Source organism: Eulemur rufifrons, chromosome 6, assembly GCF_041146395.1.
Source record: "Eulemur rufifrons isolate Redbay chromosome 6, OSU_ERuf_1, whole genome shotgun sequence".
Classification (NCBI taxonomy): domain Eukaryota; kingdom Metazoa; phylum Chordata; class Mammalia; order Primates; family Lemuridae; genus Eulemur; species Eulemur rufifrons.
The window spans coordinates 67,929,139-67,947,477 of NC_090988.1; the positions used below are offsets into that span (position 1 = coordinate 67,929,139).

Consider the following 18,339-nt stretch of genomic DNA (forward strand, 5'->3'; position numbering starts at 1 on the left):
TACATATATTAAAAAAATTCCTTTCCCTTTTACCATTTTAAAGTGCAGATAAAATTTTTCTCCATTTTTTGGTAGCTAAGGAATTTGAAGAAGGAAAATAAAATGCTTTACCATTACTACCAACTATATTTTGTAAAAGAAACATTAATACTTTAAAAGCTTGGATCTTTGAGTATATACCTGACACAGATTTTGTAAATCCATATTGGGCCTTGAGATTATCATGTTTATTATAAAAGTCAAAGAGTAATTTTATTTTAAAGACGTATTACTTTCAAAATATTCCCAAGGTGCTAAAAGTTCTTTTTAGTTAAGGATATACTGTGTGTGTGTGTTTGTTTGTTTGTTTAAGAGACAGAGTCTTGCTCTGTTGCACCCAGGCTGGAGTGTAGTGGCACCATCATAGCTCACTATAACCAACTCTTGGGCTCAAGAGATCCTCCCACCTCAGCCTCCTGAGTATCTGGGACTACGGGCCATGCACCACCATGCCTGGCTAATTAGGATATACAATTTAAAATGATGCATGTTGCAGATGAATGTTTACCCTGCTGTAGGTTTAAAGAACTGTACAGATATCTCAAGAACACCAAAGAAAATTAGATTTTCCCCTCCTTATCCAACTCCTTAAGGATTGAAATCACAAAGCTAACCAAGAAACATCTACTTTAACCAAGCAGTTTGTAAGAATAAGTAGTAAGATACAGAGGTTCTCAAATCTATATATGTGGGCAAAATTAAATGACCTTTTCTTTCAGGCAAATGCACTTGAGAATCAAAGTTTTAACTGTTGTTGGAGACCATGGATTGAGGATGCACTGTTTTGGAGTTTCTCAGTCACTGTATCTTCTTTCACTGTGGTTTTGATGACTTCAGATACCCCATTGCTTCCCAGGATGCAAGGCAAACTTAGAAACACTTCATTATTTATATCATAATATCCCTGAAATGAGAAAAATATGGATTATAATAAAGATAAATCACTGAAAAGTTGATATCATAAAAATCCATATTTTCTTGCTTTTCTAGTTCTAGTACAAAGTAATACAAGTTGAATTTTTCAAAAAATTTGTTCATTTATTTTTGTAAACTGAAGTTATTGTTTCAGAAAATTTTTGAAAGATGAGAACTTGGTCAAAGATATGCCCTCTGTGGGGAGGTAAGCTAGCCCCCTGCAATATGGATAGCAGGTCGGGAGCTAAGAAAAAAGATGGTCAGAGTAGATTTCCTGGGGAGGGGCATAACATGGTCTCTGGGCACAAATACAGTAATTTCTGTTTCTTAAATTGATACATAATAACTATACGTATTTATGGGGTACATGTGATATTTTGATACATGCATATGATGCATAAGGATCAGATCAAGGTAATTGGGATATTGCCACCTCAAACACCATTCCTTTGTGTGAGAACATTCCAAATTGTCTCTTCTAGCTATTTTGAAATACACAATAACTTATTTATAACACTGGAACTCATTCCTTCTATCTAACTGTATTTTTGTATCCATTAACCAACCTCTCTTCATCCTCCACGCCCCCTTTCCAGCCTCTGGTAACCACCATTCTACTCTCTACCTCCATGAGATCAACTTTTTTTTTTTTAAGCTCCCACATATGAGTGAGAACATGCAGTATTTGTCTTTCTGGCACATCAGTCTGGGGTGACTTGGCTGGCTGAGGTGATAAATGACTACCAGAAGTAGTTTATGGCTATATAAACACTATTTGGAGATTCCCAAAAATCACGAGCGTGAGAAGGCAACCTGGTAGAAATCCAGACTTCCCACAGCCAAGCACAGTAGGGCTTAGACCAGATTGCCTATTCCCACGTTACTCTAAAAGCTGGTGACATTGAAAACACCTGGGGTTAGAGTGTGAACAGCAATTTTGCTGGTTTTGTATTTATAATATGTGAGAATGAGAAGAACAATTACCTTTGCTAAAATTGATACAGAATGCATTTTCTTTTTATTATTTACAATACTGTCAACCAGGTCAGCTACTGATAGTCCAACAGACCAGGATCTTTGGCCTTTTACCCTTAACAGTTCCATGGCTCTAGGTAACAAAAAAATATGATTTCAGAAAATGCACAAAATATGCACATTTAATTTTACATTCTGTTTAAGGTATTAATTGGATATTTTTATGACAGAAATAAGAGTTATACAGCAATTGTTAGGAAAGCCTACAGATAATCTAATGATTAAACTTTTCTTAAGATGTCAGGCAAGTTCACAGAGAGAAAATACAAATGGCCTAATAAACATATTAATTTTATTTAACTATTAATTAAAACAAAAACCAGTTTTGCCTATAAAAATTAGCAAAGATTAAAAAGACTGATAACTAATTTTGGAGAAACTATAAACAGGCATTCCCATAACTGCTGTTGAGAGTGTAAAATGATCTTCTAGGGAAAAGATATGCCAACATTTCATCTAGAAATTCCTCTTTTAGGAATTTATCCTATAGCAGTATGCTCAAGTATGCAGAGATAAACATAATAAGCATGTTTGCTGTATTTGGAAACAATTCATCAAATAGAGGAATGGTTAAATAAATCACTACCAAATGTAGTATCATGTAGCTCTTAAGAATAAGATAGATTTATGTACAATATAGAAAGATGTCCAAGATTTATCATTAAGGAAACAAATCAAGTTACAAGATAGTATGCATAGCATAAGTCTATTAGAAAAATAATAATGATACATTAGAAGCATTGAAATTTTATTAAAAGACAGGGTCTTGCTATGTTGCCCAGGCTGGCCTCAAACTTCTGGGCTCAAGCAATGCTCCTGCCTCAGCCTCCCTAGTAGGAAAAAAGATTTTTGGAAATATACATGTGGACACTGAACTGTTAACAGTGGTTATCTCTAGAAGATGGAATTATCTCCATTTTTTACTTTCTACTTTATAGATATCTGTAGTATTTGAAGTTTTATAATAAGCATATATTACTTTTGTAAAGAATTATATAAACATTTAAATTTCTTCCTGGCCGGGCGCGGTGGCTCACGCCTGTAATCCTAGCACTCTGGGAGGCCGAGGCGGGTGGATCGCTCAAGGTCAGGAGTTCGAGACCAGCCTGAGCAATGAGCGAGACCTCGTCTCTACTAAAAATAGAAAGAAATTATCTGGCCAACTAAAATATATATAGAAAAAAAAATTAGCCGGGCATGGTGGCGCATGCCTGTAGTCCCAGCTACTCGGGAGGCTGAGGCAGTAGGATTGCTTAAGCCCAGGCGTTTGAGGTTGCTGTGAGCCAGGCTGACGCCACGGCACTCACTCTAGCCTGGGCAACAAAGCGACACTCTGTCTCAAAAAAATAAATAAATAAATAAATTTCTTCCTTTTAAAAACTATAAATGCAAGATTATATAATCAGATTAGAATGAATTATACCACACACTACTCTTCTCGGTAAGAAAAAGAGTACTCTTTTTAGTTGGTATATTCCACAAACCATAAGCTGAAGGTTTAAAAAGCTAAAAATCACCACCACTCCGACTTCAAGAAGATCTGTTATTATGTGGTGGTGAAACAACAAATGACATGAAAATACATAATTTGTAGATTCCAACTTATGGGGCACAGTGCCCTGGAAAGCCTCTGAATAATACAAAGATCTCTTCATTACATTTTCCCCCCTGAACATATAATATGGCTTATCCATTCACATTAGACTGATTTCCAAATGTATTTATGTGTGATTAATACATACTCATTTTTAAGTGGTATGGACAAATTCTCTTCCACTTTAAGAAAACTGTTAATATCCTTACATGTTTAGATACAGGAGCAGTAAATCAAGTCTACAAATAAGGAACATGTTCTACCCTTTAAATGTCAACTATGTTATCTGAAAAAGTCTGCAAAGTGCTCTTAGATCTACCTTCAGATAAGAAATCAAAGAATATAAAACACTGCTCCCTTATACTTTTGGATCTGTCCATAATAGCTAGTTTTGTTTACAGAAGCCTGGTAAGTATTTGCTGCGTATGTAGCTATTACGTTAGCTATGAAATATATGATTTTTAGTTGGATAAATGCAAATTTACACTCAGTGTTACCTGTTGAATAGCTGCACCTGAGAGTTATGACTCATTACTTCTTGGCCACCCCATGTGGGCACTAAAAATTAAATGAAGAATTAGTTATATTTTGTGAATGACTCTGTTAGGATTAGGATGTGATAAATGGTCTTTAGCAGTCACGGGTGCTTTCTGGCAACAGTTATAGTTTTCCACTGAAGGTCCTGAAATGTGCTGTACCAATTGCCTTGGGTGAAAAAGACTTTCAAACCACAATCCCCAAAAAACATGATCCCTAAAGTCTACTTACAGCCTTTTTATCTGTTCTCTCTTGTCAATAACAATTCTATAAGGGCCATTTCACTGTTTAAACAGAAAGCTTTCTTTCCTTACCAGAGCACATGTAATGCAAGCACTTGGCCTTTGTTCTGCTGTGAACTGCACTGAGACTCATTTCAGGTGAGGAATAATTTGGTCACCTGTTTTGGGCTAGAATTTCCATAGCTCTGAGAGAGGCAGGATCCTGTCTTCTAAAAGCATCATCTGGGTTACCCATTTCCTCTCACCACACCATTTATTAAAAAAAAAAAAAAAAAAAAATTCAAAGCTGTATGCACAAACTGGATATCTGTACCACACTTAAATTGACGTTTCTCAATTTATGTGTTTGGGTAGCAAAGCAAAAATACATTTGGCTACATAAGAATATCTTATGTTTAAGATACAAGAATTCTATGCTACATTCAAAATCAGGCCATTTAGTGATGTGTCAGCAACAAAAGATATCATATGTATCCAGAAGCCTCCTCTCCCCAAACTGAGTACCAGCTTCCAGGGTGCAGGGACCATGTATTCTTTTGTGTCCTCTTGCACATATTCTGTACCATGGTGTTGGGTACACAGAAGATAATACAGAACTAACCTCACACACAATTTATAATTATATTTGGTAACAAAGAGAAAACATACAGCATTAAGTTGAAAACATAGGAAAGTTTTAAAAGTTTTTATGTTAAGTAAAAAAATAGCAAAATCAAAAACAGTTACATGAAAAATATAAATACATGTGGACAAATTGAGGATTTTTAAAATGTTTTATGTGGATAGAAGGGTGACACATAGATTAGTTTCTTTAAAAATCTGCTATTAGCATATTTACAATAAATAAAAAAACTGGGGGAAATGTCTGCTACTGAAATACAGCATTTATAGACCTTGGAAAGATGAATAAAAGCAAGGTTCGTATAAGAAAAGACAAAAGATGCCAAAAAATCTGATAATTATGAGTACTGCTGCCATTTTATACATATATATGTACATATATGGAGAGAGAGCACTCACATTATCTTTCCTCTATGAGTACTGACTTAAAAGAGCCATAAGAAAAGACTGTTCAGAGAAAGAGAGAGAAAGCTTCACTGTATTCAAATTTGTTTGTGACACAGTCATTAGAATTTTAATCCTCAAAACTTTTTTGCACTTTTATTTTTAATTGACATATAGTAGTTGTACATATATATGGGGTACAGTGTGATATTCCGATACATGTATACATTGTGTAATGATCAAATCAGGGTAATTAGCATATCCATCATCTCACTTATTTCTTTGTGTTGGAAACATTCAAAATCCACTCTTCCAACTACTTGAAAATATACAATAAATTGCTGTTAATTATAGTCACTGTACAGTGCTATAGAACACTAGGATAGAATTTTCAAAAAAGTTTAGATGGACTTAATTATTTCATTTTTTGTTTGTTTACTGCCCAGCCCTTCAAACTTGCTAAATGTATATCCATCTTACTTTAGCCATTTCAATATTATACCTAATCAATCCTGATCCTTGGTTTCACTAAATAACAGCAATCCTCTGGCCCCAAAAATTTTAATGAAAAATCCCATTTAATAGCTCTTTTCTACTACATATAATACCCCCCCACCCCCATGCCCAAAGCAGATGATCTAACACTCTGTTCTGAGGTCCAGCCCTTGGATTTCTAAAACACCTCTTGAAGGGGTTACCTGTAGTTTATATATGATTGCAGTATCACAGCTGAAAATAGCAACTTCAAAGCTTATGTTCTGCTAACCATCTAATTTGGTGTGGCATAATGAATGATCTTTGGTTACAACAAGATGGTGTCAGGATCATTTGTTCATGCCAAAACACATTTACTGAGGCCATTGCAAGCTCTAAGAGCTTACTGTCTGGTGGGGCAGACAGGTAATTATAACAGTGTAATAATGGTTATAACAGATGCATAAATTTGCTTAACCTGGAAAATTACGGAAGGCTTCCCAGGAAAGGTGGCACTCAAGCCCGGTCCTGAGAGTAAGCAGCAGTTAGCCAAGTGAATGAGTGTTCAGGAAAGGAAGCAACAGGTGCTAGGGCAAGGAAGCCTAAGAAGAGTACATAAACCATTCAGGAAACTGCAGATCAACCATCTGACTAACACAGGATGCCTGGTAGTATGGCAGAAGATGAAGCCGGGGTGGGAAGCAGGAAATAGATTCTAAAGGTGTTGGCCGGGCGCGGTGGCTCACGCCTGTAATCCTAGCACTCTGGAAGGCCGAGGTGGGTGGATCGCTGGAGGTCAGGAGTTCAAGACCAGCCTGAGCAAGAGCGAGACCCTGTCTCTACTAAAAATAGAAAGAAATTATCTGGCCAACTAAAAAAATATATAGAAAAAATTAGCTGGGCATGGTGGCGCATGCTTGTAGTCCCAGCTACTCGGGAGGCTGAGGCAGGAGGATCGCTTAAGCCCAGGAGTTTGAGGTTGCCGTGAGCTAGGCTGATGCCATGGCACTTACTCTAGCCTGGGCAACAAAGCGAGACTCTGTCTCAAAAAAAAAAAAAATCTTATATGCTATGTGATTCCTCCCCAGGCTGTAGTTGTCATTTGTCTCTGAAATACCTGAAGAGAGTAATTTCACATACACAACTGCTATTCTTATAACTGTTTCCAAATCCTAATGTTGCTTTACTTCAAAGCATAGTTTCACACGTCCTTCTGCCAATTTTCTATTCATCACCATCTTGCTGATCACTATAATAACAGCTACCATTTGCTGAATGTTTACTCTGTGTCAGACACTGTACTAAATGCCTTAGATAAATTAAGTGACAGCAAGAAAGAGCACAGATTTAGGGTTAGACCAACGTTCAAATCTCAATTCTGCCCTTATTAGATAGGTAACCTTGGGCAAATTACTTAATTTCATTGAGCCTTAAGTTCCCGTATCTATAAATTTGGAAAACTACCATCTCCCTCACAGGGTGTTTGTAAAATTTAAATGAGACATGCAAAGTATTTAATATATAGAGTAGGTGCTCAATAAAAAAATTATAATTACTGTGATGGTGTCACTTATGAAAAAATATAACCAGTTGGTGTCTACAATGAAACCAGCAGAGGGAGCTTATAATCCATTTCTGGTTTCAAGGCCAAGGTAAGTAAGTATACCTACCTAACCATGGATATAATTTGTCTTTGCAGCAAGAGTAGAAGACAGGATAAAAAGTAATCTGATGGTACCTCTAGATGGCAGACAGGGAGATGGACTGGGGGAAGTACATAGGTAGCTTCAGTGGTATTGAGAATGTTCTTGATTGAGTATGGATTCATGAATATTTGTCCAATTACTATGTTTTAAAACTTGCACACACATTACCTATGTCAAATATTACATAACAGTATAGTTAAGTGATCCCAGTTCACACGTACCTGCATCTCTCTATCTTTAGTGCCCGTTTCAGACCTCAAGACAAAATTACACATCTCTTCCCTGTGCTTTTATTCTACTTCCCTTGGACCTCTTTCATAATAAGATACTGTCTTCTAGTCATTTCCTATATCAAGTTTTTACACATCTATATAGTTCCAACAGCAGTCAGCACAGTGTTTATTGAACAAAGCAGGTGCCCAATTAATGTTTCTGAAAACAAATTCCTACATTTGAGATAAAAGGTCATTTAATCAAACACAAACTGCTTTTTGGTAGCTTTAAAAGTATTCCTGTCTGAAGAGCTCACAATTAAATGCTATCAAATTGTTTTCTTCCTTCACCCAGATATATACTAGGTTAGGGTAAGGGACATATTTATCAAGTCACACTATATTTTCTCTTTATGATTTGCAAAACAACCATATTTCAAAATGTTCCTATTCATTCAATATTTAGTATATATCAACTATTCCTCAAAATTTGTAACTTATTAGAGGGACTAGTTAAATAAATTATCGTATGTCCAGTAGTTAAAATGAATGAATGAAATCTGTATATATTATTATGCATTCATTTCCAAGTCAGAATGGTAAGTAAAAGGGAAGGTACATGATGTCTCTTTCACACATGCGCTTGCCTAGGCACAGAATATTTCTGGAAGATTATATTATACAAGAAACTGGTAACCGTGATTGCCCCTAGGGAAAGGGATAGAGCATCTGGCGTAGAAGGGAGACTTTTTTTTTTTGTACTATTTAATTTTTTTCAATGTGAAAGTACTACTTTTTCAGCTCAAAGAACAGCTTAATAATTTATACTTTCTTTTTTTTTTTTAGACAGAGTCTCACTCTGTTGCCCCGGCTAGAGTGAGTGCCGTGGTGTCAGCCTAGCTCACAGCAACCTCAAACTCCTGGGCTCAAGCGATCCTCCCACCTCAGCCTCCCGAGTAGCTGGGACTACAGGCATGCACCACCATGCCCGGCTAATTTTTTCTATATATATTTTTAGCTGTCCATATAATTTCTTTCTATTTTTAGTAGAGATGGGGTCTCGCTCTTGCTCAGGCTGGTCTCGAACTCCTGAGCTCAAACGATCCGCCCACCTCGGCCTCCCAGAGTGCTAGGATTACAGGCGTGAGCCACCGTGCCCGGCCTATACTTTCAATAAGGAGAAGGTGCACACACAAAAATCTGGTTGGGTATGAACAAGCAGCAGTACAACAAAAGAAAAAACAATATAAGACAGTATGTAGTTAATTATCATATAGATTGAAATAGCTTTTAGCCCAAAGAAATGAAGAAATCACTATGGAGTGATATGATCAGGAAAACCTTCATTGCATAAGGGGGCTTGACTTAGACCTTGAAGGATGAAATTTAAATATGATGGCAGAGAGGAGGAAGGGTATATAGGGGAGGTACATGCAGTGGGTAAAGGTCCCTGTGGGGTGAGCTTGGGAGGCACAAGATCTGGGTTCCAGTCCTCTTTGACCCTAAAAGCTATAGTCTCCTGCACAGGTCACTCTGACCATCCCTGCATCCACTGCTTGCTCCCTAAAGCAAAATGTAATAGATGGTCCTTTCCAGCTCTCTAATAACACAGCTACCTCCATAACCATAATGGAGAAGGAAGATCCAGGCTTTATTTTGGGGCTCCCTGAGTGCCAAGCAACGAAATTTCATGGTTTGGTCAGAGGAAGCTCCTGAAAGATTTTGAAAAGAGGAATACGTTTTAGGAAGATGGAGTTGATAAGTGAGAGCATACAGTAAACACTATGCAAGTTTTGGCTAATATTACTTTCACATCATTTACAAGGTAGACTAGAGGGGAAAGAGCAAACTGGGAGATTTACAATAACCAGGCAAGCAACAGATCAACATGGACCAGAGGGTTAGGTCCATGTTGGGTCTAGGGTTTGTTTAAAACCCTAGATATTCCTTACTCTAATATATCTGCTACAAGTTCTTGTTTTCTACCCTTGCCTAGGGTCCTATTAATTAGTGTTTAGTGTCAAGGAGCATTTGAAGACTGAAAAGTATTTCTGCTCAGTCACACTTTCAGGTTTTTTAAGGGTTTATACTATAGCTTGACTCATTCTAACACTTGAAATTTCTAGGTAGCCAGGGCAGATTTATACAGATTTAAAATACTGCTGTATTTTATTAAAATAATTTTCTTAAAAATTACATAAATACTACGTATTTTATATTACAAAGTACAAATTTTTAAGAACTACCTCTAATCCAGACATCACCACTATTATTAATATTTTGTTTGTTTTAATGGCATCAAAGCATATACAAAGCTTTAAATTCCAAGAAAATTGTTTTGAGAACACAATTTGCTTTGTGGCAGTATGGTGTGACATCTATTTAACTTTTTAATGTGCATGGTCTTTCTCCAATTCTCCAATTAAATTATCACCCCTATCACAGGCAGAGAGATTATTTTCTGCATCATGCTCTACCTCATAGCACTACATACTGAATAAAGTAATGTACTTCAAATGATGAAGTAGTGATTAATTTCTCCCAAATTACCCTTTCAACATATCATTCTCATGTTTCCCCTGTGCCTGAGAATCACTTTTCAACTCTTGGATCAGGTATTCAAGGGATCTCAAAAATGTGATTTCAATCAAGCTTATCTGGTTGAAACCCTTTGCAACAGCTAGTATATATTTTTTTATCCCATGAACATGCCATATTTAGCTATGTGCCTTTGCCTGTTTCTGATTTCCTATTCCTAGAATGTCTTTCCCACTCTTAACTATCTATTCAAATCCTATTCATTCTTCCAAATTCCAGTTCAAAGGTGGCCTTTATAGAATATTCTCTAGTCATTTCAACCCATGTTAAACGCTCACTCATAAATGTCTCAGTACTGTAATCTATAATACTCACTTTGGCACTTAAATAATATCCTATACCTTTATTGTAGATCATATATTAATACTTGTTTAAATGAACAAAAATGAATAAAATGAGGGTAAACAGCACTTTTATCACCTGACCAACCTGGCTTTATAGCAACGGAGAAACAAAGGAATAAAGGAAGAGATTCTCAAGTCAAATAGGGAAAGTATTCTTTTGAAACAGGAAAAGGAGCTTTCTAATACAGAGAACCAAATGCTTTTTGTGGTAGGAAGAGAGCAAGTGGCTGGTAAAAAAGGTCATAAAGAGAAACAAAGAGTGAAAATTCTGTTTAAATAGGTGAGAGACAGGAAGCATGTATCTAGGGAGAAAGTCTGAACTTAGGTTAGCAAGGTTGAAGGGCAGGGAGAGTAAAGGAGAGAGTTCTGTGTATGTTTTAGGGTTTAATTCAATGTTATTTTTCTGGAAAATTAAACTTTTCAATTAATCCTGGACTCTGAAATTCAATTAAAAAATATAAAACCTGACTAGGGGGTCTTGTCTAATCTTGAAATTTATAGAAAAATAATTGCAATGAAAATGACACTTATGAAGAATCTACTCACAATTTGGGACCTATTATATGGAAGGTACTCAAATGTGCAAAAAAGCCAACAGGGCCCACAATTCTGGAGTCCCCAGATATGTCTGAATGCCATGACCACTGTTGACTTAGGTTATCAATACAACTAATAGAAATGTAATTCTTACCTTTGTCTTCTCCCTGCTCACCAATAACCCATACTTCTTTGCCTGAAGTCTGTGCCTTCAAAACATTTGTAATAATATATTGTAATCTCTGTGAATCCAGATTGCATCCAATTCCAATCACTTGATTTACAGGAAATGCACTCAGCTTCCATGTCACATAGGTCATGATTTCCACTAAATATTGCATATAAGGTGAAAATGTAAAGATTAAAAAATATATTTCTAGCCCAGCTCACAAAATATTTATAATAAGTAAAGTACATTAGAGCTTCTATATACTTTTCTTAGGTCCTAAATGCACTGAAGCATAACATTTTTAATGTATATTAGCCAGGCTTCAACAAGATTTTATATAACTTCGTCAAATATAAATTGTTAGAGGTGGAAAATAGATAATTTTCTAGAATAGTTAAGCAAGAAGGATAAAACCTGGGTATAGAAGGCCAGAAAATAATTTCTTTTCATTGATCAAGTTCTCTTTTATATTTATCTTAAGCTAAATTTCTACCTTTAAATTAAAATATTGATTCATATACCACTATTATGCAGTACAGCATTATGAATGAAAACACGACGACTTTTTTCTTATATGCCAAAAGAACGTCAGGAATTAAAGAGACCAATGTTCCTCAACTAATTACTACAGAAAAAACAAATGAAATGCATACCATACTCCTATACTGGGAACATTTAAAAAAATCCGTTCACCAATTTGAGTTCAGTACCAACTAACTCTTTGAAAATATTTCTTTTCAAAGTAAAACAGTTCCAAAACAATTTGCAAATTACAAAATGTTAAAAATGTACTCACTAACATTTTATGATACTTCAGAGTTAACAAAATATATTTCATATAAGTCGTTGCATTTTTCTCTTAGGGGTTTAAACATTTTCTCACTGAGGAAGATATGGCTAACAACTTGGAACATAATATCACATTTCATAAAAAATTTTAAGTTGTAACCTTCTAGTTAATGCCAGTCATAAGAAGTAACTGGTTGAGAGGATATGGAGATGCTACATTGTTCATTATAAGGGCAATTTTACTGAATATTCTAGCCATCCTTTTATAATCTAAAGTTTTATGCCTTTTATCAATAATGGCAATTCTACTGATGCACCAGACCATCAAATTAATTTAAAATAAAGCCTTTTACCTGGTTGAGATGCAACGAGCAGGACACTGTGTTGACTATAATGTCCCAGAACTGGGACAAGGGCTCTGAACATATCCACATTGCTCTGTACTGCATCAAGGTAGGACTGAGAACTACCCAAAGAGTTGACTGTGAAGATCACCACCTTGGAATGAGCAGAGGCAGACAAATCTAATGAATAAAAAGAAACAGTCTGAGCTCAAGACGTAGGCTTTAATCAAGTTCTAGTTCACGTTATAAAGGTTTTTCTCTTCTACAAGGCTTTTAGACATACTTGCCCCTAGATCAATCCTATATGCACAAAAGTATACAAAAATTGCTGAGGTTTGCCTTTAGAAAGAGAGATAAGAGCAAGAGTGTATCCTAAGGGGGAAAGATAGCAATAAAGATAAAATAAATTACAAGAACCAGAACCTATAAACAAAAATTGAGTTTTTTAATATAATTCACAATTTTTTTTTTTTTTTTTTTTGAGACAGGGTCTTGCCCTGTCACCCAGGCTAGAGTACAGTGGCATCATCACAGCTCACTGCAACCTGAAACTCCTGGGCTCAAGCAATTCTCCTTCCTCAGCCTCCCAAGTAGCTGGGACTACAGGCAAACACCACTATGCCTGGCTAATTTAAAAAAAAATTTTTTTGTAGAGACAGAGGTCTCTCTGTGTTGTTCAGGCTGGTCTCAATCTCCTGGTCTCAAGTTATCTTCCCACCTGAGCCTCCCAAAGTGCTAGGATTATGGGCGTGAGCCACCGCGTCCGGCCTTCTTTTCCTCCTTTAGCTTCCTCTACTTTGAATGATAGAAATGCCCTCAACCTCAAGTTTCACTTAGGAGTAATCAGAGCAGTATATGTCTAATATGATTTCAAAAGTACAAGAAAGGCTTCCTACTCCATAAGATATTCCTATCAAGTTCCCAAGCCTTTTAATCTCTTCCTTTGAGTTTAGAAGCCAGTATGTCTTAATAGTCTCCTACATAAACCTGCAGCTCAAGCTGAATTGGTCTATATTCATTCCCTAGGATATTTTTCTCATTTTCTTGATACTGGCTCTTGCTCAAAGTCTTTCCATCTGTAATGTTTCTCACTGCACTTACCACATTTGATAAATAGCTGCTTAACTGTCTACTGCATCAAACATACTATGTGTTAGGTTTGTTCCAGGTGGGAACCCGAAAAGTATGTATAGGACAGAATGTGGTTAATGCAAAACTTAGGCTTGTAAAACAATAGCCCCAGGAGTCTGGAGCATCCCTGGAATTTGTCTAACAGACAGCTGCAGCTGGCATTCCTCTCCCCCTCCCTCCCTGATAGAGACAAGTTTATCCAATCCTAGCTATCCTGACAAGGACAAACGCCAGAGCTGAAGAATGGATGTGACTGGGGCAAGGGTCCTAGGAGCTGGTTGTTTGAAAAAGAATTAATTAAAAACAGCTGTTCTGGCCAACTTACTCCCCCCAGAAAAACCCTCTATAAAACCCAAGGCTCTCCCCTTTTCTCTCGTGGACACTTTTTCACCTCCACCCATCTGCACCCAGATGCTCAAAATAAACAACATTTTGCTACACATGAGCCTTCGTGTGTCTGTCTCTTGGCTCCGGACCTAACACTATGAGCTCCGTGAGAGCCAGGATTGTTTGTGCCTTACTCATCTTTCCACCTCTAAGATCTAGTCACTTAGCAATTGGTACATTTCCCCCACCTTTCTGCCAGTCCAAATTTCCCCAATCCCAAAAGATGCAGCATCTCAATCTTATTTGGCTAAAAGTATTCTATCTCCACTCAACTCCAAGACTCTTCACTGTCTGAACCATTCTCTTGGCAATTAATCATATACTTCTTCCTTACTCTCTGGTCATGAATTTTACTGTTCACATCTTGTGTGTGTGTCTTTTCATCTAAACTTTAAGCTGCTTGTGACCAAGTAGAGTCTTCTGTTTCTATCAATCCCCTGTAGCAGTTCTTAAATGCTAGACTGGGTACTTAAGGATAAAAGTGCAGATTATCCCCAGTTCAGAGATTTAATTTAAATAGATAACAGGAAATAGCTCCCAGAAGTGCAACCCCTCAGATAATTCTGATGCACAGCCAAGTTTGGTAAGCACTGCCCCACAGGTAACTAAGTTCTTTGTACCTGGAAGGCACTCAAAATTTTTATCTGACTCTTCCTTTTCAAGTCTTCCCTTAGAAGTTGGTGATTTAATAAAGGAAGAAGCTTATACAGTTATAAAGAGAATTAGGAAGAACCTTAAGCATGATTATGTGAAGTTATGGTATAAATTACAAGATTAAGGATCATAATAAAAGTTCATTCATTAATAATTCAATAAAACCCTACTAAAGTCCTGTTCATGTCACAGGTAATTGTGTTACGCCCTAAGAAATAAAAAATGAACAAGATATTGTCACTATCTTATATATTGCATAGTATAGTAAAAGGGTTAGAATTGAGGGCTTCAGAATGAGACTAGCTAGTTCAAATCTGAACTTCCCCACTTATTAGCATAGTAATGAAATGTTCTGGAAATTAGATAGTGGTGATGACTGCACAACACTGTGAATGTATTAAATATACACAGTACACTGTGAATTAGAACTTAAAGTCACTAATGGTAAATTTTATGTGTATTCGAGCACAATAAAAAAAGGATTTATATACACACACACACACACACACACACACACTATTGTGTATAAAAAACAAGTGCAGAACCAGTTGCCCAAGTCTGACTCCTGAAGCAACTACTGTTTCTTAGTATTTCTCCAGATCCAGTCTATTCATACACAAGCATAACTGTTCATGCATGCATGTATGTATATGTCTGTATATTTGCATGCTTATATGCATGTATGTATATCCCTACCCAAAATGTCATAGTAGCTATTTAAGAAAATTCAGATGGGGCAAAGTACAACTCTAGGATAATCAGTCAGCTGTAATCAGCTAGGCATGTCATGATGAGGCATTACAAAAATTTCCAAATAAGCTTTAATTCCCAAAATCATTAATGTACTTCTCCATATCACAGAATATATTTATGAGAAGTTAGTTAACATTATATTTAAGATTACTTCACGTAATAGTAATTAAATGCTATCAGAAATGTACAACCAAAATTAATAAGAGGTTAAAATAAAAATTTTTTAAAAATTAAAATTGAAAAAAATAAGGAGAACAAGAATGTTGCCCCAAGATAATACACACTCATTCAACATTCAGCAGATTATTACAGAGTCTCTACTTGGTGGCAAGCACCATGCACTATAAATCTATTTCAAGGATTCCATTCTTTCAATTATCTAAAGCAATAATTATTGATGGTTAATGAGGCACATAAGAAGAAATAATTTCCTCAGGTCCTAAATGGCCTCACAACCTCTAGGGTCCATGTACTAAAGAGTCTCCTAAAGTGATTTGGAAGATTTATGAGGTCCCTTAAGAACTTCAGTACCCGAAAATGACAGGCACAAGAGAATATCCAGTTCCCCAAGGAATCCTCTACAGGAGGCCTACAAAAGGTTTATTAAAGCAACTACGGTACTCTTTCCATAGAAGGAAAATGAACTCATGGTATCCTACAGGGATCCAGAGGCTTACTAAAACTATTATACCCAATTTGCGTAACTGATAGGTGTGATTTCAACTTTTCTGGCCACTGTTCCTTAGTACATTCAGGCTTGTGAGACTGTATGTCTTTATATATTATTTGGAAAATATGGTCAAGGAATACAGGGGACCTAAGGCAAAGGAGAGCCAAACAACTATAGCATGTTATAAATCTGACCTTACCTATAACCTGGTAAAAAGGCTTTAGAAAATATGTTTACTCTAGGTCAATGGCCTCCCATTTTGTTATTTTCTTGCATCATACATCCCTTGTAAAATATTTTTTATATTTAGATGGGGTCTTGCTCTGCCACCCAGGCTGGAGTACAGTGGCCCGATCATGGGTCACTGCAGCTTTGGACTCCTGGGCTCAAGCGATCCTCCTGCCTCAGCCTCCCAAGTAACTGAGACTACAGGCATGTGCCACTATATCCAGGTAGTCTCACCACGTGGCCCAGGCTGGTCTTGAACTTCTGGCCTCAAGTGATCCTCCTGCCTTGGCCTCCAAAAGCGCTGGGATTATAGGCATGAGCCACCACATCCGGCCAGCTGGTAAAATATTTTCAACCCTATATTCTCAAATATGGCATTTACCTACATAAATATGTCTACTAATATATTATGTATATTATAAAGTATATGTAAATTTTTTTTTTTTTTTTTTTTTTTTTGAGACAAAGTCTCGCTCTATTGCCCGGGCTAGAGTGAGTGCCATGGCGTCAGCCTAGCTCACGGCAACCTCAAACTCCTGGGCTTAAGCGATCCCACTGCCTCAGCCTCCCGAGTAGCTGGGACTACAGGCATGCGCCACCATGCCCGGCTAATTTTTTCTACATATACTTTTAGTTGGCCAGACAATTTCTTTCTATTTTTAGTAGAGACAGGGTCTCACTCTTGCTCAGGCTGGTCTTGAACTCCTGACCTCGAGCGATCCACCCGCCTTGCCCTCCCAGAGTGCCAGGATTACAGGCGTAAGCCACCACGCCCATCCTAAATTTTTAATTAAAATTGAGATAGAAAAATAACATTTCAAATTTTATTTATTGATATAAAAACCTTTTTGTTCTTATTAAAACTTATTTTAACAATATATTTTTAGTGAAATCAATGTGAATTGAATATATTTTTTTCTTAATCTTGGCTTAGCACTTTGCTATATACCAAGAGGTAGGTACTGTTCTCATTTTAGATGAGACAACTGAACTTTGAGACATTATATAATCTGACAAATGTCAGAGCTATAATGTGGCAGAGCTAAGATGCAAACTTCCATCTTTTGAACTCTGAAACCAGTGCTTTTAACCAATATATTCTGAGAAAGGAAGCAATCAGACAAAACAAATTTATCTTGAAGTGTCAATCAAAGACAAAGAATAACTTCTTCTGACCCATACATATGAATCTGAATGACATTTGCTTATTTAATCTCATTGATATAATCAGTTGCAATCTCTGTATGACTTTGGGAAAGTCATTTAACTTATTTGAATCTTAGTTTCCCAATACGTAAAATGAGGGACTTCAACTTCAGGGTGCTTTTCAGCATTAAAATTCTGGGACTCAAAAACAAGAGCAAATAAGGCAAACACCTAAGCAGAATAAGCAGACCTTTGCTGATCTCCACATTAGGCAGGTTGAAGATGTCAAGGTCCATCGTTCCTCCTTTAGTTCCTTCTGAAAGGTCTAAGAGGACCAGCCTGTCTGCTATTCCCTGTATAGTACAATAAGAAAAACAACAGCATTACACTGGGCATAGCCAGTTACTCAGTTTAAATTCATTAAAAAATGAGGGCTGAAGGAGAATACACAGGCCTCATGTGCTGTCTTAAGAAGGAAAAGTAACACAATAGAAACAAAGGTCACATGCAAGCAAGAAATTATTATGAACTTGAATAATGTGATCCTTTAGCCCTGACTACTGAAAACTGACATCTAATAGGGCTTAACTCAGAACTCACAGATTGCAGGTTTCTATTGATAGGATGACTAAGAAAGATGGCTTGGTGCACTCAGTAAATTTGCTATTGCTGTTAAGTTCATGTGTCCATTTTGATGTCATAATTTTCATTCTGAAAGAGTTTACAGTGATCTTTGGGTCTATCTTAGCACCTTATTTCTAGCATGGAAGTCAAAACTAATGCAGCTCTTTAAAAAAAAAAAAGGATACTATTATAGTTATAAATCTAAA

The 18,339-nt window shown here is 36.6% G+C and overlaps 1 protein-coding gene across 3 annotated transcripts in view; it reads right to left on the bottom strand.

The window, feature by feature from the left end:
* Positions 1-18,339, bottom strand: part of UEVLD (UEV and lactate/malate dehyrogenase domains) — a 39,243-nt gene continuing 20,904 nt past the window's right edge. For 2 of the 3 annotated variants that reach the window (XM_069469679.1, XM_069469678.1), the window contains 6 exons: positions 17,760-17,862; positions 12,550-12,720; positions 11,393-11,566; positions 4,081-4,141; positions 1,939-2,062; positions 1-943 (listed from right to left, as the gene is read on the bottom strand). In XM_069469679.1, coding sequence (XP_069325780.1) covers positions 776-943; positions 1,939-2,062; positions 4,081-4,141; positions 11,393-11,566; positions 12,550-12,720; positions 17,760-17,862 — 801 coding nt within the window. In that variant the 3' untranslated portion in view covers positions 1-775. Of the gene's footprint in view, positions 944-1,938; positions 2,063-4,080; positions 4,142-11,392; positions 11,567-12,549; positions 12,721-17,759; positions 17,863-18,339 lie in introns of those variants that run through there. The other variant, XM_069469680.1, reaches the window with a different exon arrangement.